At 36.6% G+C, this 21,376-nt stretch overlaps 1 protein-coding gene across 2 annotated transcripts in view; it reads left to right on the forward strand.

The window, feature by feature from the left end:
• Positions 1-20,900, forward strand: part of LOC150077999 (adhesion G protein-coupled receptor L1-like) — a 173,382-nt gene extending 152,482 nt beyond the window's left edge. For both annotated transcript variants that reach the window (XM_090384804.1, XM_090384803.1), the window contains 8 exons: positions 3,599-3,705; positions 5,352-5,454; positions 8,709-8,926; positions 11,681-11,747; positions 17,533-17,618; positions 17,818-17,947; positions 18,608-18,649; positions 18,907-20,900. In XM_090384804.1, the coding sequence (XP_090240930.1) occupies positions 3,599-3,705; positions 5,352-5,454; positions 8,709-8,926; positions 11,681-11,747; positions 17,533-17,618; positions 17,818-17,947; positions 18,608-18,649; positions 18,907-19,125 (972 nt within the window). In that variant the 3' untranslated portion in view covers positions 19,126-20,900. The remainder of the gene's footprint in view (positions 1-3,598; positions 3,706-5,351; positions 5,455-8,708; positions 8,927-11,680; positions 11,748-17,532; positions 17,619-17,817; positions 17,948-18,607; positions 18,650-18,906) is intronic.
• Positions 20,901-21,376: the final 476 nt, after the last annotated feature.

Below are 21,376 nucleotides of genomic sequence, written 5' to 3' on the forward strand. Positions count from 1 at the left end.
TAAAACACTAATTAATAAAAACTGAAATTAAAAACGAAGGTTGGGCTCGAAACTACAATAAAGAGGGCTAGCGATTTTTTTTTTCACTGATAGCTAAAAATAAGATGTTTCACAAGAGAAGTAAGACTAATCCAATTATCTATGCTTTCGTAAAATTACTCTCACCATTACGAACACTGCCTCAGACCAGACGGAGTTTCTGTTACTCTTTCTTCTTTTTTTTTTCTTTCGTATTTGAAGCGGAATGAAGGTAATTGCAAGCCTTAGCTGTTCCCTCAGGATAAGTGCTTCTTTTGATCGCATTACTCAAGCCAGCATACGTTCCTTTTCTTATTAAAAGATATTTTCTTTCGCATTAATTCGCTTCACATCTTAGAAGAGAAAAATAATGGACTGGACTAAGATCTTGTAATGACGTGTTTAAGAAAACTTACAAAACTCCCTCAGGGTTTTTCTGTCCTTACCACGCTGACAAGAAAACTAATTAGCCACTTTTTATCGTCTCTCTCTCTCTCCCCCTCTCTCTGTCTCTCATGATCGCTTTCTCTTTGTCTTTGTCTGTCCTTCATGGTATCTTTTTCTCATGATCTCATTTTCTCTTTCTCTCCAAATTTCGCTCCAAAAACTCTCTCTCTCTCTCTCTCTCTCTCTCTCTCTCTCTCTCTCTCTCTCTCTCTCTCTCTCCCCCACCGTCTTGACCTTCTCTTTTCTATTTTACTGTAATTCACTGCTCATTATCTGATTTCTTGCGTGACCATTCCGTTTACTCTCATTATTTCTTTTTTCTTTCTTTCATTATCTTTCTCTCTCTATTTGTGTATCTTGCTCACCTTCTAATTCTCTTTTTTTAGTATTCGCACGGAGGAAATGATGCAAGGAGGAAAGCTAATACAGAATCACTTGGCCATACTTTCTAATAAATTGTCCAGTCCTTTAAATTTATACAAAATACCCATCCTCACTATACCAATGGAAGTTTGTTCTAAGAATCAGTTACTGTCTGGCTGAAGGCAAATTTCTACGCTTCTATTCTACAAAGATTCGTTTTCAATTTGTATTTATATCCCCTGTGGGTTGTTTGAGAAAGAGGAACGATGCCAGCTGCATTTAATTCACACAACCGTTTTAAAGCCTTAAGCAGTTCATTTAGATCTTCAATTCCTGCCGCTCTTTCTCTTTATCTATTTACCTATCTATCTATCTATCAGTCTGTCTATCTCATGTTAAACCCAATAACGCCTTCATTAAAAGCATTAAGATTAAAACCCACAGCAAATAAATCCCAATAGTTTTCTGGTTGAATCAATAACTGGAAATCACGTTGATAAAATCAACAGAACTTTACGATTCTCATTTTAACTTTCTTCTTCTTATTATTATTACTAATATCAATTTATTTCCAAAGAAATATCCCTTTACAGCTATCCAGCTAGAGGACACGGGTTACATGATAATAATGAATAAATTAATATTGCCATGCTATTTACAATCTATGTACAAGTACTCAAATGAATTGGTACAATACATGGCCTAAAACAGCATCTGATTTCATAAATACAACAATATAGATAATATAACATCCAGAAAAAGCAATCTGATTCGTCACATTCCGACTCTGAGAAACAGTGTGACAGTGAGAGCGAAAGACAGCAGAAGCTTTGTGAGAAATTGGCGCTACAAATCAAAAAACAAACTGAATGTGTTTCTAAAGGCCCTCAACATGAAGTTGAAGGTAAATCGCTTGCAAAGAATATATCCAAGGAGGATCCCGGGATTACCGAAATCCGGAAAAAAAACAATCTCTGGTTTGTCTTTGGTTCCAGACTGTTGATCTTAATCTTTGTATGATGATATGTGGTTTTATATCCTTTATTGAGAAGATCCTCAATCCGATGTGAACTTAAAAACCGACGTTGCGAGAGTTAGATTATCCAGGTTATGGAATAGAAGGTCGAGGTTTTTATGTCGTTTTGTAGGCCGTGTATGGGTCAGAGAGAGGCCTAGAGATGAGAAGGAGCGCACGAGGTCACACATAGCCACATCATGTCTTGGGGAGGGCATGTTTAAGTCTCCTAAAACGAAGGTGTACGTGTGAGGCTTGTGGTGTGTTATAATCCAGGTAATAAGTTCATCCCTTGTGTCGGGGTTATGATCTGGAGGTAAATAAACAGTCACAACCTGAGTCCTCATACCATGGACTATAAACATGGCAGAGATGGCTTCAAATGCTGGCGAGTCACTGAGTTGTGAACTCACAGAATGGTGGATGTCTTTGAACAAGATGCAGACGCCACCACCACATCTGGGATCCCTGCCATTGCAAATATTTCTGTAACGATGGGGAGCGGCCATGTCAGTAAGTTGTCTTCCATAGTTAAGCCAAGTTTCCTGGACATCGTATTCATCGAGGAGGAGGAGGAGGGACTGCAGAGGAGGTAATTTGTTGACAATACTGCGCACATTTTTCAAGAAAACCCTGACTGTGGGACATAAATGGTGGGTTTTTGGACTCGGTGATTGCTATCGTAGAGAACGAGTAATTGGGAGTTGCCAGCGGAATTGTCTTTTTTCCTTGGATAAAGGTCTGATAAATATGCCTGGGGGCCAGAAGTCAGGATCAAGAACTTTTTGGTAGGCAGAGGGTGAACATATTACTAGGAATGAGGCGTAACCCGTGTGCCGAGTTTTAAGCTGTTTCACTTCAACTGGAATATTGTATTCCACATGGAACATTCTTTTAATGGATTCAGGACGTGTAGAAGGTCCAAACCGGGAGGCGAAAATCTTGGTTCTAGTAAGAGCTACAGAGATGTCATATTTCTCGGCGACTATCTGCTTACTACGGTGATTAGGCTTTAATAGTTTCTTGTCAGTTGGAGTTGTTGGAATTTCTCGGTTGCCTTCCAGAGGAGAGAGAGATGGAATGGAATGGGGTCCTTGCTTCCTGATGTGCTTCTCTGGTCGATGATCATCAGTTCCTTAGCTTGGTCATGCCTGTCGTAATGGAGTACATCGTCTTCGTTTCTTTCATTATAGTGTGGCAACTTATTAGGGCTATTAACGGCGTGGTTGGCTCTGATTGCGTCCTGCAGCCGTTTGTCAATTCGTTTCATTTTCATCTCATCTCACTTCTCTAGATATTTCAGAAACTGACAGTAGTCTGAATATTTTAGGAGAGTTTCGAGGGCGCTTTCATTTTCCCTAGCCATCGTAGCCTATTCATAGCGGAAAGAAAAGGCAGCTGACCACACTCCTGGGGTGTTGTTTGAGTGGCTGCATCTCGTTTTGTGACTGTGCTGAGGTCATTAGGGCAGTCATATCGTTCGGTGGGTGCTGGCAATTGTTCTGAGGGCTTCACATAATTTCTTAGTTGCTTACCCGAGTGATAAATGTTTTCTCTTCGAATCAGCGTCATGCACCTTCAGAATCTTTTCCGCGAATTCTTGCTGACAAGATCCTAAGTTTGTTTCCCATATAATTGTTCCATAGATTCTCTTCATCCCTCGCGTTATTTTTAAGTTCAACTAAAATGTTTAATGTACAATGCCTATGAGTGATTAACTGAATCTATTGAAAGACCCTATTCTTAATTTTGCAGGAAAAGGTGTCAACAACGATCCATGTGGGCAAAGCTATGCTTGGTAGTTGTGTGGTAGCCTTGGTTACAGTGCTTCTGACCTTCATTATCTACCTCTATCATTACAGGTAAGAAGAATACCTTAGGCATGTGACCTATAACCACAGTTTGTTAATTTGCAGTCAAATTAAAATCAATAAAGTTCTGAAAAATTAAACTGATGGAGTCAATCAGATATTTCGCAAAATCAGTATTTATATTATTAACAATATTTGTTTAAATCTTTATATAATAATTCTGTATTTAGCCCTAGCCCTGATTAAATAAATTTTCATATAAAGTTTATAAGTATAATAGGCTCAGTCTGGTTAAAAGAATGAACTCTGAAGGTGTGGCTGACAGTTTAAGAAAGAAAGCCTTTTAAAATGACAAGCCAAGAAAGGCGCTCAAAATAATCACATTTTCTTTCTTTAGGCGGCCTATTTAGTCGGTATTTTTAATTTTATACTCTCCTTACTTCTGACACTGGTGCTAACCGATTTTGTTTTACTGATAGCTCTCCTGTAGCGAAATGCGAAGTCCACTGCACCATCTAACTGAATAGTTCTTTGTTGATTATATTTTGTTTTCCAGCTGCATTTGGCTTTTTGTATTTGTGTGCAGGTTGCTGTTGGCACTAATCTAAGATTACAATGATACGTTGTTGATGCTTGTAACTTACAGTTCTTAATATCAAAATGCTCTTAAAATATAAAAAACAGCTCTTAATACAAAAAATACTCTTAATATATGTAAAAAAGCCATTAACAATTTATAGTTCTCCGTGACAGAACAGTGGTGTTGCCATAGTTTGTAGGGTCTAGGTTTGATTCGTGTCGACCACCCAAGGAATTTCTAAAATCATCTTCAGTCGAGGCTGTAGTTAGCTGATCTTAGACGAATCGAATAAGATTTTCCACGTGGGTTGTTTAGTGATGTTCTCACAGCCTTTCTCTGTCAATAGGGAATTTCCTGAGTTCAACTGAGCCGGGCTCCTTTCTTCTACGGAACACTTTTGGGCTCCTCCTGTGTAGTATTCTCCCCATCCTTGAGTGCGCCTAAGATGGGAATCTCTCTCCTCAGATCCATTGTTTCGGGATTTTCTGTTAGACCTAGATATTAAGGAGTATATGTATTATAAATACTATATATGGTTACTATAACAGATATGTATTGGTATAGGAGTCATAAATGATATGGATATAGGTAGAATAAATACACACGGTCTAGTTTTTACACAACATAGAGAGAATTTAATGCTTAAATATCTAATATATATTATAATAATTAATATTTAAATTTAAATATCAAGATACTAACTCCGAGTTTTTCTTTAGAGCATGAAGCAGCCTTTAGATATTATGATCATTTCAGGAAGCTTAATGACTCAAGAATTTTCTGTTTAAAGATTCAGGTGTGCGTTATTCTTACAATAGCTTAATATCTTAAATTTACAAACCTCTCATTTTACAATCGACTTTCTAAACACACTAAGATTTTTTTCTTTCTACAGTCATTACTCATATCTAGATTTAAATGTCAGAGAGGATACTCCTCCATCCACCTGCCCTCCCAAAAAATTATATAATTGAGAAAGAGAGAGAAGTTGAGTTCTGAAGTGTAAATATACTCTAATAACTTTAAGCTTATCGTTATTTCAGAGAGAGAGAGAGAGAAGGAGAGCAGAAAGAGAATATTGACATATTTATAGTTTGAAATCCCTTCGCTATTTCAGGAGAGATGCTCCGGATTCCTCGCTTATTCTCCTGAATCTCCTCGTGTCCATGGCAACCACACAAATCGTATTCATGGCAGGCATAAACGCAACATCACGTCAGGTAAGTGTTTAGAGACGTTTATATAATAAAATATTGAAGTTCAGTAAAGGTAGCGGGAGCAAAATCGATATCCAAATTTATTTCAAAAGTGCTGTAAACTTCTCTGGACTATTTTAGGAGGGCATTATATGTTTTAAATTAAATTTAAATCTAATAGTGTTACTCATTGACTATATTTTACTTTTCAAAAGAAAACATTTGAATTTTTATTTTTCTTTCTTTCAAATTAAGGAGAAATTACACTTAAGAGCCACTTAACATTAGCCAGGTAATCTCACTTCCAACAAAATTATGTAAAGATTGATTTGCATATATTCTAAAGATAATCAGTTTATCTCCATATGAATCAACGTATTTGAAGAAGCTATTAGCTGAAACCAAAACAGGAATCTGCTTTTCTAACCTAAAAGGCTTCAATTTAAATCTTGCGAAGAAATTTTCAAGATGCATTGAAAAATATTAAGAAAATTGCCTTCTATCTTACGTGTCTGTACCTTAATCACATTAGCAGGCAGTGAATTGTGATGGATTCATTAAGTTCTCATTGATTTTGGTTTGTTTCCGGCAGTTATTAATAACCAGCACGTTTTTGGTGCTCCAGTGTCCAATTTTCATCCACGTATCCCTAATATAGCTCTTCGCTTCTATCATTTCTTCTTTTCAGTACCGAGATAATGGGAGACACTTTAATTAGGTCTTCCATTATAGGTGGTTAGGAGGCAGATGTTCTCTGCCACCCATCATGCTGCCATTGCATTACAAGCGACACTACTTTATTCAACATATTAACTCTGTCACATTTCATTACCAACGCCCTCTTAGAGAATATTTGTCAAGGAATGTTCCAAGACTTTATTTTAAGTCAATAGTTGCGTGACCAAATAGCGGATCCAAAGTATAACTTTTGTAATATTCAAGACTCAGCATTAACTTCCTTCAGATGGTGGTACTTGAAGCAGAATTTATGATTCGATTTAATGCAAAGAGCTTTACAGATAATTGGAATTGTGATTCATATTGGAAATTATCGCCATGATCTTTAGGTGATTGAATGTCTCTGCAGCTGGTGTTCATGCTGCTTAATTTGATTTAAAATATTAAAAGTGCAGCAGTGGTACGTCTGACAGAGATTTAAAGTATTCTTACATTTATTTAATGCCGGCCAAATATATTACACGTGCCATGCATATTTATGCAAAATAAAACTTTGCTACTTAAACCTTTGATGAAATGTATTTGCTGTTTCAAAATCAGCTTGCTTCTTTTAGAGTATTTTTCCAATATCACAGAGGGATTAAATATACAGGTATCGATATGACGTCATAAATATATAGCCTAATTTCGGGGATGAAATTCATAATTTATATCTACGTTTTCATATGACTTCTATAAAAATATACAAGGATCGGTCCAAAACACCGTACCATCATATTTTGTGATGATCTGGCAATTCGAGATATTTTCTTCACTGGAGATAGACTGGCGTTTTTAATAAGAGTAATAATGGAAGATTCAGGACTCATTCTCCTGTTATCAGACTTTCGTAATCTCCTCCAAAGTTATTGCACTCCTGCAACAAGTTGTGTCAGATCTTCTGCCTGGAGAATTTCATTTCTCTTAGTTTGTCTAGTCATTTTTATCATATTTCTCTGTAATCTAATATATGTGATCATTGTCTGTCTTTTGAGCCGTTTCATCGAAAATCTCAGTTTTCTTCAATGCACACAGACTTCTGTCTTCCTTTCTTCGGCTCATAACAAATGTCCAGTGATTCCTCCTTTAAAACGTGCTAGCGATCTACGAATATTGCTTATATTAATGGCGTCTTGTGTTATACGTTCCTCAATTTTTCACGAATCGCAACAGCTGACTTTTCTAGTGACTTCAAAAGGAACTCTACAATTGTTGACGCAAACGGACATCGCTTTGACTGATCATAACCTCTGACCTGTAATAGACAGAAATTTTTATTTTGGCACGTTTGTCTTAATGTCTATATTACTAACTCAATTTCAAAAATAAAATTGGAGAAATATCCGCTATTATACTTGATATTCAATTATGTGTATATACTACATTTCCAAAATATTAGAGAAAGTCCCTAATAGTACGACCGCCAACTTTACTAGCGATGAAAGTGGCAGTCCTACCAAGTAGGTATTCATTGTCGCCAGTAATGCGTAGATTTTAAAGCCCCACATATTGTCTTTGAGATTCATTTCCGGCGAATGTGCGGACCATGGCATGTGTTCTCTATCGCTGGCGCCCTCCGCGTACCATCCTTGCACAATTTATGCTCTTTAGGGTGCTGTAAATTCGTCTTAGAACCGTTGCCGTCCAGATACAACGTGAGCATTATAGGACAAACAAAAATGCTGAAATGCTCTTCAGAATAACCACAGAAACCATGATTAATCACGAGAACAGTCTCAATAGGGATTGTTTTCAATTTTTGTGGATCCAAGAACACTGGCAGTCAATGACGTAGATACAGTATGCATCAATATCTAGGATGGACTCTATTGCAAGTAATAAAGATTTTCCCATGGCACATGAACATCTAATCGTGTCAAGTGTTTTCGCTTTTCTTTCCCACGGTACGCCTTTAATGACTCCACCCAAAGGTTGCGACTCTTCTTCTAGGAGGTAACCACGTGACCTGGACGTCAGTGGGTCTTTAGGTACGAAGGAAGAATGGACTTTATCAAAATGCTGGATCCTTTAAAAATTAACAGGACAATGAAATAAATGTCTCTTATTACTCTGCTGATTTGATTTTGCAGCTAGTTCCATTGCCACTTAATGTTTTGCTGACATTTTAACTGATCAGTTCAAATTTTGCTAACTTTGCAGACTGGTTTCCACGTTTTCAGAAGTAAACTGTAAACAATGGACGTGGATGTGCCCTGAACTTACCCTGAGACCGGTTAGCTACAACTACCGAGTGAAGAGGTCTTTATTGACAACGGATTCGAACATGGACGATTCCAAACGGGGCGACAAGTGTCAATGCCCCTTAATGCCTTTTTAGGTATTTTACTGAAGAAGAAGCCCTCTTATTTGTCACGTAACTAGAGAACACCCTACATTAATTGCAAGTGTAGGCAGGCGAAATTGTTTATTGTAACAATTATCAATGTTGGAGGTGTCCAACAGTTCCAATTTCCTCTAAGTGCAAGTTCTAATTACATAAATGACTCTAATTATACATTTCATATGTAAGTGTTGAAAACGAAATACCGTTTTTGTTTCAGGAGTTCTGTTACAGCGTTGCACTCACACTGCACTACTTATTTCTAGTCAGTTGCTTCTGGCTGGTGTCCTTTAGCATTCACCTTTATCGTCGCCTTCGACACGAATCTCGTCCTGCAGGAAGAGTTCGTGACTACTGTATTCTTTCTTGGATTGTCCCCGTCGCATTAGTCATAATTTCCTTCACAGTCAACCCAAAAGGATACGAAACTACGAGATAGTAAGTGAATTATTTCATTAGTTCTGAGTATTCATTTATTCGTTTATTTCAATTAATTAAATTCATTCGTTTATTAGTTAACATAAAATCCAAAGAGCTTACGTATATAATTAAAATCATGGACATGAAGGAAAAACAATTAATGACGCTTCCTAATACACGGCAAAGAACCCCTCTCCATTTGTAGACATATATGGGCCCTCGTAAGTGATTCACGAGGATTGATGGAGTACCAGATTCCAAGATTTCAAGAATATAGGATGGATGATTCTATACATATTTACTTGATATTTTTAGATCCTTCACATGTAGTGGACGTTGTTTTGCCTGCTATTTAAAGTGACATCTCAACTTTTAGTGCTTCAAGATGCTCATGGTAGTGAAGTTTAGGATGAAAGAAAAAAATTTCTTATCTCTGTATAGAATCATTCATCCTATAGGCGGCAACTTCTGCTAAATTAACAGTCTGGCCATAATTTGATGAAAGATTATTTACAAGAATATAGAAAAATTGTTCTAAAGCCAAAGCACTCAAGATGTGAATGTAATCTGCATATTTATACTGCATTTGAGGAAGACAAAATACACCTGTTGAGATCACGACGACAGAAATCCTGCATGATTCATTCTCACCAAGATGCTGTATCTGACGGTTTGGTTATAATTTACAAGCTATTGATGAAAGTTTGTGCCTCACGATATCCTTCTCCACAGAATTCCATCACCAGACTTCACTGTTGTCGCAATGCAGTAATACATCATTCCCAGATGTAACCATGACAGCACTGTGAACAGACGCACAGATAAGGAATCTCATAAGAAGCAATGACTTTCAAATGGTCATTGCTTCTTATGAGATCTTATGAGTTTTGAGTCGAGAAAAGCTGAAAGGCAAGAATCACAAGAAATTCATACCAGAATGATACCAGGCTGTATATAGTAAAGGTTGTTAAACCGTATCATAGAGCTGTTCTTTAGGAAGGAATATAAAAGAAACGCGTGAAATGCCGATCTCAGATATTTGTAGGAAAAATGTGTTAACCGAGTTCTTCAATTGCAGTGGTATATTTGCTGTTACAATTCAACGAACCTGATGTCAATATTAACCGCTGTGTGTCACTGCTAAATATGCTGATGTTCTTGTAAATTCCTCTCTAAATATCAGTGCCTTTTAAATTCCTTTGATCCTATATATCCATCTTGGAGTATGAAAAGAAAATTTATTATGCTGAAATTTATAACAGCCTACGCCTCAGAATTAAATGCAAGAGACCGGAACACTGATAGGATGAATCCCTCTTGCTTCATGATAACGCACATCTACTCGTTGTAAATTGTCTTTTATAATCAGTCCTTCGCTGAAACATGTCTTGGGAGGCACCCAAACGTTTGAGCGCCTCCCCTCTACGAAATGTTTTAAAAAATTAATGCTATCACAAAATTTCCTTTTGCCTTTTTCTTCCAGTTTCATCATTTATCTCTGTCCTAATAACAATTTAAAAATAAAAATAAATGACGCAACGAAATAAACCATTCAGAAACCTTCATGTTCTCGATAAATGTTCTAGAACAACCCATCCCTGTATGTTGCTAATTCTACAGTTTCTTTAATTCTATAAACTCCTTCAGATTGCGACAGCTGTCAGAACCACTACTACTATATTTTTATAGAAATATTGGTGCTCTACATGTTAAGATATTCCATAATAAGGATAACGGGTAGTTGATGTGAGAGAGGAATAAAAATTCTTTGCATTCGTTGACTCATCCAGGATAAATATCTCTCTCTCTCTCTGGATGGTTCATCGAAAAAATATAATAGGAGAAATAGGCTCTTCGCGATTACTGCTGAAATAACAAAGTCTTCTCTGGAAGGCAGTTATCGACTCGTTGAATAGGCAAAAAGATGAATGGAAAAACGAGATAGCTTCGCAATTATGCTTTCTTTGGTGACAATTCTCGATGTTTCGAAATAAATCTTTTTTATTTCATCGGATTCTGCTTCGAATGAAAACATTAAGAAAGTTATTACAAAAATTGTACTTTAAAAGAAAGCTTATCTTTATTTGCACAGAGACATCGTTTTTATAGGTTTCCATAAAGTCAATTCTGAAAGATTTAGTCTCCAACTTTCCAGAGTATTCTTTAAAAACGAATTTATCTTTTTTATATTTGAATTTTTAGCCGTAATTTCGTATGAAATTCCTACCGAAAGTATGAGAGTATTACCTAATATTCAGGATATGCGTAAGTGAGTTGTTGATGTCATTGTTTCTCTTTTAATTTTGTTTTAGTAGCAGATACCTCTTGCTGTTTATTATGGAGGAAAGTTATTACGCTTAGCTGGATTTTCTAAAGTAAGGGCACAGTGTGATTGGTTACTGATTGGGTTGACATTTTTGGATTTAGTAATACAAAAATACAGTTTGCAGTTGGGTACCATCTTCTCATATACTGATAGATCTCTTATATAAAAAATTCTTTGTCAATAATTCAATTTGTTGACAAAAATTCGTATTTTAAAAATACCTGAACTAATCTCAAATACCAGAGTGAATTAAATTAATAAAAACATTTCTTATCTACAGGATTACTAATAAAATATGAATTACCTTAATTACAAAAAAAAATAAAATTTTTACAATAAATAATTTAAACTAAAACTATAAACTCCCTTTTCGATTACTTGAATTTTGTCTGAAGTAAATTATATGCTGGATTCTCGCTTAATTGTTTTTGTTTTGCTTCTTGTAGTTGCTGGCTTTCCATCCAAAGAGGAATGTTGCTTTCTTTTATAGTCCCAGTTACAGCTTTGATACTGGTAGGTTAATGCTGCTAATGCGGATTGCTTCTACCACATAATACAGTGTTAAAAATACAGGAGGCAATAAATTAATCTTTAAAATCCCTCAAGCACAAGTCCATTAAGGACAAAATGCCCACAGAATTGTTCACCAAACAGCTTCATTCACACCATGAATAATTTGCGCCTATAGCATAAGGGTTATAAGGGCAATAAAAGTATTACTGGAGTATGTAAATTCAATAAAAATATTGCTGTAAATTTATTCTTATCGTTATACTTGTTTCAGCATCAAAATTCATTTTACAATAATTCATTCAAATCGTATACATTTAAATACGTACTTTCCAAATTGTAGAATATTTTTTGCTATTCCAGGGGCGTCCAACCTATTTTGGCAAGAAGCCAAAACAGATAAAATGCTGACGGTAGCAAGCCTCTGGTGGGCAGAGAGAACAGTTCCTTGCCACTAATTACTCACTTTTTCGAAATAGAATTTAATTTTTGTTATAAACATTTATATTTACATTTTATTATTATTTTTTTACGTTTAATAATAAAAAATCGCAATGCAATAGAGTAGGAGTTGGGAAGTTTGGACTGGGAAACAGGAATAGTAGAGGGGACAGGCTGCTCGACCTCTGTGAACAGTACGATATGGTGACAACCAATACCTTATTTGAAGTACCACATAGAAGAAGGTACACCTGGAGAGCACCAGATGATATACAACGCTATCAAATTGATTACATACTAGTCAAGACAAGATACCTCAACCAAATTAAGTCGAGCCACAGTTATCTTGTAGCAGAAGTTGACAGTGACCACTGTCTCGTGATGGCAAAGTGTAATCTTAGATTTAAGAAATTCAAACGAATTGGAAGGACTAGCTGGGATTTGGATAAATTACAATATGAACATGCTAAGGGGAATTACGAAGAGAAAACAAATGAAATCAATGCTAAAATAACAGGATAAATCAACTGGGATTTGATAAAGGAAGGTATATTAAAAGTAACGCAGGAGACATTAGGAAGGAAGAGCTTTCGTCCAAGGAAACCATGGATCACAGAAGAAATACTAGAACTCATACAAAGACGTAACAAATATAGGAAAACACCCACAGAGGAAGGTTAAGAGAACTATGGATACGCAAAGAACCTAATTATAACCAAATGTCCGGAAGCAAAACAAGACTGGATGAATAAAATGGCAAAAGACATTGACGAGGACTTGACAAAGGGAAGAACAGACAAAACGTATAGAAAGATTAAGTCATTACAAAACAATCCCAAAACGAGGAGCACGATGATTAAAGACAAACAAGGGAACCTACTGATGGACCCAGAGGAAATTGATGAGCGTTGGAAGGAATATCTAGAAGAACTCTACTGTGGAGAAGAAACAATTGATGAGAACGACTATATTGAAACAGAAGATAAGGTGGAAGAGGACGCTAAAGACCCAACAATTACAAGGAGTGAATTTGAGTTAGCATTAAGTCAATTAAGGAACAAGAAAGCAGCAGGATCAGACAATGTCCAGGTGGAGCAACTCAAGAATACGGGAGGAGACATGAAAGATAGGCTTTATCAAGTGATACAAAAAATCTATGTAAGTGGTGAAATCCCAGATGACTTTAATAAAAGCAGAACAATCACTCTTCCAAAGAAAGGAAATGCTAATGACTGTGCCAATTACCCTATAACCCTGCTGTCCCATGTACACAAAATCATCTTGAATGTAGTGAAGAACAGGATCAAGAAATAATAGAAAAGGTCATCGATCAAGATCAGTTTGGCTTCAGAAGTGGATGTGGGACAAGGGAGGCGCTTCTAGCAATGAGAACAATTCTTGAGAGAAGAATGGAAATGAATAGGAGAATGTACATTGCTTTTGTTGATGTACAAAAAGCCTTTAATAACGTAAATTGGAAGAAGTTGTTCAGAGTCATGATAAACTTTTTCCTGGACTGGAGAGACAGAAGGCTTATCCTGCATCTGTACAAGACACAACGTACTGAAATAGATATTAATGGTACAATAAAGGAAGCAAGGATAGGATCAGGAGAGGTGTGAGGCAGGGTTGCTCTTTATCCCCGCACCTTTTCAAAGTGTAGGAATCGAGGAATCCATAACAAAAATGAAGCATGAAGCAAAGGGTATCAAGATTAATGGACAACAGATTCACTGCATCAGATTCGCGGACGACATAGCATTATTAGCTGACTCAGAGCAGGAGCTGTGTAAGATGTTGGAAAGGCTATCAGATGGCTACAAGATTCACATCTAAAGATAAATGCACAAAAGACTAAAATACTTGTCATCACCAAGCATGATGAACAACATCAAACAAACATAAAACTGGGGAACAACAAAGTGGAACAAGTGAAACAGTTTTGTTATTTGGGGAATTCATTACCCAGTGCGCTACAGAGATCAGAAGAAGAATCACCCTTGCCAAGCAAGCTTTCAGTAACAAGCAAAATATTCTAACCAGCAGAGGCATCGACAGGGAGACCAGGAAAAAGTTTGCTAAGTCATTCGTTTGGAGTGTGCTGCTGTATGGAAGTGAAACCCGGACATCATGCAAGCAAGATATCAAGAGACTGGAGGCATTGGAGATGTGGGTCTGGAGGAGGATGTTGAGGATTAGTTGGACCGAGCGACGATCCAACGAATCTGTCTTGAACGAGATGCAAGAAAAGCGGCAGCTAATCACGACGGCGACAAAAAGACAATCTAAATTTTTAGGACACACCCTAAGACATAACAAATTTTTAGTGAATATCTCAGAAGGGAAAATATTGGTAAAGAAAGGAAGGAGACGACCAAGGAAGAAAATTTTGGAAAACCTAATGAGGAAAATGAACTTTAGGGGATATGAGGAAATGAAACGACGTTCAGCAGTAGACAGAGACGTATGGTTGCAGCGACAAGGCGAAGCCCTAAAAGTTTGATGATGAATAATAAAAAACGGAAATTCAAGAATTATTACATGACACTAATAAAATTCTTATTGTGCAATATTACTACTAACAATAATAATAACAGCACCCAGAGGAAAATAAACAATTAAATATTCAACGAAAACCAAAAGGACTTCTACAGAGAAGGCTCTTTAGTTTTCGGACAAGACAGGAAAGACAAAAACGGACCGTGCGCAGATGATCGAGGAGTTTGGGACAACATATGGAGCCAAGACCTCTTGGATAGAACTAGAGCGGAAGAAAATTAAGGACGTACAAGAGATGAGAGAATGGGCAATTCAGGAAGAAGAAATACAACAATCAGTCAGGAAGTCCCACAACTTGCGAAACCCAGGAATAGGTAACATCCACAACTATTGGTACAAGAAGCTCACTAGCACACACAAGTACCTAGCAGAGCAGTTCACCCGAATGATGTCACCCAGAGACAATCCCAGAATTTCTTACTGAAGGAACATAACTGAAGGACAAAGATACAAGAGACCCAGAGAAATACAGGCCGATCACCTGTCTTCCAACGATGTACAAGATCCTGATCAGTTGCATAACCAAGAAGCTTTCAGAACACTTGGAGAGCCAGAACATCATGGCCGAACAGCAGAAAGGATGCAAGCAGATGAGCAAGGAATGCAAGGAGTGATTAACCATTGGTGCTACAGTTAAAAGGCAAGCCTACAAGAAAAGCAGCAACCTGTACACGGCCTACATCGATTACCCCAAGGCCTTAGATTATGTGCCTTCTTCCTGGCTATAGAGACATTGAAGATCTACAAAGTCAATCTGACAGTGACAAACTTCTTAGAAGCAACAATGGCGAAATGGAGCGTTACCATCAAGGCCGAGAATATCACAACCAGACCGATCTCCATCAGGAGAACAATCTTTCAGGGAGATGTCCTGAGCCCACAATGGTTCTGTCTAGCACTCAACCCGCTATCCACTTTGGTCAAGGACAGCAAGTATAGATATAACCTAACCTCAGGGAAAGAAGGAAGGAAAAATATGTACAGTTATTCTCCCTGATGTACATTCATGACATCAACACGGCAAATGAGAAGAAACTCCAGCAGCTACACCGGATCAAAGAAGAATTCAGCAATAATATGAGTTGGAGAAGGCAAATGCAAGGAGATCAAGGCCTGTTTGGCCGAAAAATACCATTAAAACTCAGAAGCCTGCTCGAAGTAAAGTTAAACGGAGGGAACAATTAAAGCTATAAACATTTGTGCAGCCCCAGTGCTAATATACTCTTCGTGGTCATAGATTAGACTAAAACTGAGCTGGATGATATTATGAGAAAGACAAGGACAATGACGACCAAACGCCGCCAGCACCACCCGAAATCAGCCGTGAAGAGACTGGCAGTAGCTCGGAAAGAGGGAGGGAGGGAGGGAGGAAAGAGCGAGATAGGCCTCATCGAGCAGCAGAAAACAGCGATAGCTAACCTGATTGATACTTCCAGAAAAACACAGTAGCACTCTACCTGGCCATGAGGAAGATAGACAAGCAGCATACCCCCACTCAACCTAAGCGAAGAGTTCCCACACGCTCAGAAGAAAGAAAAGAAACTAAACGAGAAAAAAGGGAAAATAAAATATTCCATAGTATACACAATTACCTCCATCAAGACCATATAGATAAAATGGCTTCCAGTGCATGCCTCACGAGCTGGACGCCCTTCCCTGAGACTGAAGGATTCATGCTTGCCATCCAAGACCAGGTAATCAACACCGGAAACTAACTATACAAAATATATTGCAAAGGAGCAGAGAGTGTCAGATGACACAGTCGACGATGCCACCTGGCCTCAGAAACAATTCAATGCATAACCGCGGCATGCAAGCTGATCACTTAGACAGAGTACTCTCATAGACACGACCAGGTTGTCAGGATTACATCAGAAGCTAGCGAAGAAATACCAGTTGATCATAGAAAGTGTACCTTATTACAAGTACGAACCCCAGGTCGTACTAGAGACTCCCAACTCACAAGCTGCACTGTGACCGTGCCATAATAACGGACAAGACAATCCCGTGCAACAGACAGGCGATAACCCTTGTCGACAAGAAGGAAAAGGCTACCTATCCTATTGACATAGCGGTGGCCAACACTGCAACCTCCAGAAAAGACATGAGGAAAAGATTAGGAAGTACACAGACCTAAGACAGGAGATCAAAGAGATGTGACATATCCAACACAAAAAAACCATCCCGGTTGTCGTGTCAACCTCCGGTATTGTGCCAAAGACCCCACATAACGGCCTGGCAGAAATAGGGCTCCCAGAGAACGCCTACGAGGAACTCCAGAAAGTGGTAATCCTGAACACATTTAGGACAGTCAGAGAGTTCCTCGACCAACGGTAACACCTGCATAAACACAGCCCTGTGTATTTGGTAGCAGTGACCGTCAAGGGGTGGAACTCCCCCATCAGGGAGAAATAATATAAAAGCAACAATAATAATAATTAAATTTAAATTTTAAAAAATAAAATAACATACGCAGATAGATACTTAAAACGTCATAAGATTGCAGTATAGAAAAATTACATATTACTAAAAACGGATGTTTTAAAAAGGTCAGAGGAACTCTATTTGTCCCACTTTGTCCCATGCTAGGTAAACTGGGAAAATTTGTAACGTTTATGACTGCCCAGGTGGAAACAGGCCGCGGTTTGAACACCTCTGCGCTATCTTTAATTGGACACCTAGTTCTTCTTAGCGCATGGATTTAAAAAAATGCTAATTTCAAATAAATTTATCTATATACCCTGTTCACTAATAAATTTCTCATTAATAAAATTTGACTCTTTTGCAGATTAACACAGTTGTCATGGTTTTAGTACTAAAAACATTTAACGAACAAATAGCAGTAACTCGCAAGACGGAAATTCATAAAACGAGGTAAGTTTTCATGAAGGCATTCCAATTATCCCAAGACTATAATCCCTAAGTATTGATATTAAATTTAAAAACTAATCTTTATAAAAGCATATTAACGCTAACCATTTGAACGATTTCAACTATATGCTTTATGCTGAATCCCTTATATAAAAGTATTTGCATTTAATGACTTCTATCAAATGTACTCTACCATTTTTAGAACTTCCATGCGGGCTGGAGTTACTCTGTTGCCTTTCTTCGCCGTTAATTGGTTTTTTGGTGTCTTAGCTGTTGAAGATGCCTCTACCATAGCCTTCCAATATGCTTTCGCTTTCACGAACACTGTTCAGGTAAATTCCTGGTGCTTTTCTTTTCTGTGTTTACCATAGTCTAATGTTTTAGACATAAATTATTAATCGTTTACTTAATATGGAACAGAGTTTACTTAATATGGAACAGAGTTCTAAGAGTTTACCATAGACCCTCTATAAAATGATTTATAGAAATTATAACTGCCATTAAAACTTTCACTAAAACTTGCAGCTTATTAAAATCTTTTCTTTTCAACTTCCAGTTAAAAAGATTTCACTAATCGTAGTATCGCTTAATTTTCAGTATTATCTTTATAAATGTCTCTACTGTTTTCTTGTGAAATTTAAAAGTTTTGCCGCTTAGTTATCTCAATGTTTAGAAATTTTATTCTTAAATGTTTAATAATTTATTTGACTATTCGTAATGTTTAACAATTGATTTGGTAATTTGTAATGTTTAATAATTTGTAAATAAACAGATTTATCTTAACGCTGTAAGAAGTGCTTCTATCTTTTAACTAAAGAAGCAGTATGTTGAGAATTTGAAAGCATTTCTTAAAATAAAATACAGATTTACCATTGGCAAATTTAAAATAAAATATGAACCGGTATAAATTTATATAGTTGGATAAATGTATATTTGATGCTCAATGATCACTTCAATGGTATTTACTCTATAATAAGCGAATTTTCTTCCAGGGTTTATTGGTTTTCGTGTTCTACTGCGCTATGGACGTTGATGTAAGTATGTATGTTTGACAACCGTGCAAAAGTATAATAAATATGTTTGATAAATATTAATTTTCCATTGAAAAAACACATAAAGATTAAATTCGGATTACACAAAACAGATTAAACTTCTCTAAGTGGGATGGAGAGATTGATGTGTGTAATATATAAACTTCTTCACTTATAAAATTCCATTATTGTATGAGGATCATATTTTGCTGAAAAGTGAAACTCAGCAGTAATGTGTTTCCTAAAATGTTTACTTTCAGATACGACATGCTGTCCGGAGCAAATTCACAAAACATTCAAGAAAACAAAGACTTTCTGCAATGAAACTGAAGAAAAGTTGCTCATTTCCAGTCAGAGACCGATCCTTGATTTCTCTCCATGACGACAGAAGAAGGCAGGATTCACAACCGTTACTGTCTGCTAGTTTGTCGTATTCTCCTCTGAGTGAGGATCCATGTTGTTCAAACATTCGTGTCTGAAGTTCTTGAACATTTTAGACACACACACACAAAACAACCAAATTGTTTGCAGGGCCAAAAACTGCATTGAGAGCAGTCAATGGTTATTCATAACAAAAATGTACTCTTGCCTATAACACCCCTGTGTATGTGTGATTGCACTCCCGAGAGAGAGAGAGAGAGAGAGAGAGAGAGAGAGAGAGAGAGAGAGAGAGAGAGAGAGAGAGAGAGAGAGAGAGAGTCCATGAAAGGAAAACTGTGACTGTGACCGTACTTTTCGATGTCTACAAGTTCAACATAATTCCAGTACCAGCCGATGTATTTGTCTACGTTTGGAACACGCAAAAAGGAAGAAATTTGATGTATAAACAGAAATATTTCTATTACGTGCGGTTTCCTGTATGGATGTGTGCATTTGTTCAAACGCGATAACTTATTTTCGACACTGAGAACAGAAAAATGTTTCCTAAAGTGAAAAAAAAATGTACATACAACATATAATATATATTTATGTCTTTGTGAAATATGTATGTAAAATATATTGCATTTGTTAATTTTCAAAGTCCACCTTTTATCTCCTTGGATAAGTGTTAGTAACCTAGTAACCGCAAAAGATGTATCGATAAAGATGATTAAGTACACACTTCAAGGCACATTTTTTCATCTCTCTACACTCCTTAGGAGTGCCTGCTAGACTGACCAATTCGAAATGTGAACAAATCTCGAACAAAATCGTTTTCGTCATCGTAAGAACCTCTCCTTAACATGTATGTATACTGAATACAAATATATGTATATAGAAGTGTGCACAAGAAGATAAAAATGTAGATCCGTCTCTTTTTCCCACCAAGATCACAAGAGAGGAGGAGATACAAGAATTTCTTATATTTTTTAATATTTTCTTTACCATCTTCAAGTAGATGGTCACATCTAAACGATGCCTGTACTATGAAAACTAAACTTCTAGTTTACAATTTCCAAAAAAGGTTAAGCTCCAACCCTCGCACTGTTTAGATAGATAAAAAATAGCATAGTCAGAAATCCATTATTCCTGTTAAGGTAAGTATAATGGTACAAAAAATTTTGTACATTTTCTGAGGCTAATTGTATAATAATGGTACAAAAGGAGATCGAAATGCGCAATAAGTGATCACCATTGAAAACTTCATGACCAACATGGATCGTAGTAGCAAATGTGCTCATAACCGACCACGGAGCATAGCTGTGACAATACTCAAGACCAACAATGGACATTTTGGAAATTTAGTAAGACAAGTGTTCTATATTTATGATGCCTGAAAACCATAAATCTCGAGAAAATTGAAAGTGATGACTTCCTGTTGTTGAAACCATCCCATCCAGTCCTATAGAATTTTGCTATATAAATAAATGAATGAATAAGGATATGTAAATATATATGTATATATACGAATATGTACAGTATATATATAACGATATGTACATATACATATAGTTATGTGTATATACACTGTCCTACCGAAAGCCATGGGACACTTGTCCATGATTTTGGTAGGATAGTCGCGGGATTTGTTCCATGTGTCACACGTCTTTTGGTAGGATAGTGTATATACATATATATGAATATATATATAAATATATATACATATATATATATTAATATCCATCAGAAAAAACAGCTAATTCTCTCCATACCTTTGCCAGAAACTTTTGTGATAATACATATTTCATTTAGACAGATTGTTCATAACTATTTCAGAAAATATACCATTAGTCTTCCTGGAATCTCAAGGAAAATAAAACTTTATGGCTATATAGTTTGATGTTTGTGTGTCTCTTTGTTTCTCCATTACTCGCATTATCACATTTCAAAAGATGCACTTTACAGTACAATACTTTTATTATACGATGTTTATACAAGCGAGGACTAGTTTTAAAATATTTTACTTATATTCACACCTGAACAATGCATTACTCTGTAAAACAATACTGTCGTGTAGGGAAGCAACATATACAGGGGTAGTCCATACTTAATTCATTTTTGGGCGATTAAAATTTAAAATTGCTGCTGCTCTTTTTCGTTTTATTTTTCCTCTCTTGCAACTGTCTAGTATAATTTTAAAACTACAATGAATCTAGCAATTAATTTAACATAAACAACAATGCGGATTATAAACTTAGATCTGTTAATTTAATTACATAACGATTTAAACTTTCTTAGTAACTTAATCATCAATCACTCCACCAGATGAACAGCTGCAGAAGTTTTTGTTCGCTTCTTAATAACATGAGA

Source organism: Mastigoproctus giganteus, chromosome 11 (genome assembly GCF_048544385.1).
Source record: "Mastigoproctus giganteus isolate SK-2022 chromosome 11, ASM4854438v1, whole genome shotgun sequence".
NCBI classification, from domain to species: Eukaryota; Metazoa; Arthropoda; class Arachnida; order Uropygi; family Thelyphonidae; genus Mastigoproctus; species Mastigoproctus giganteus.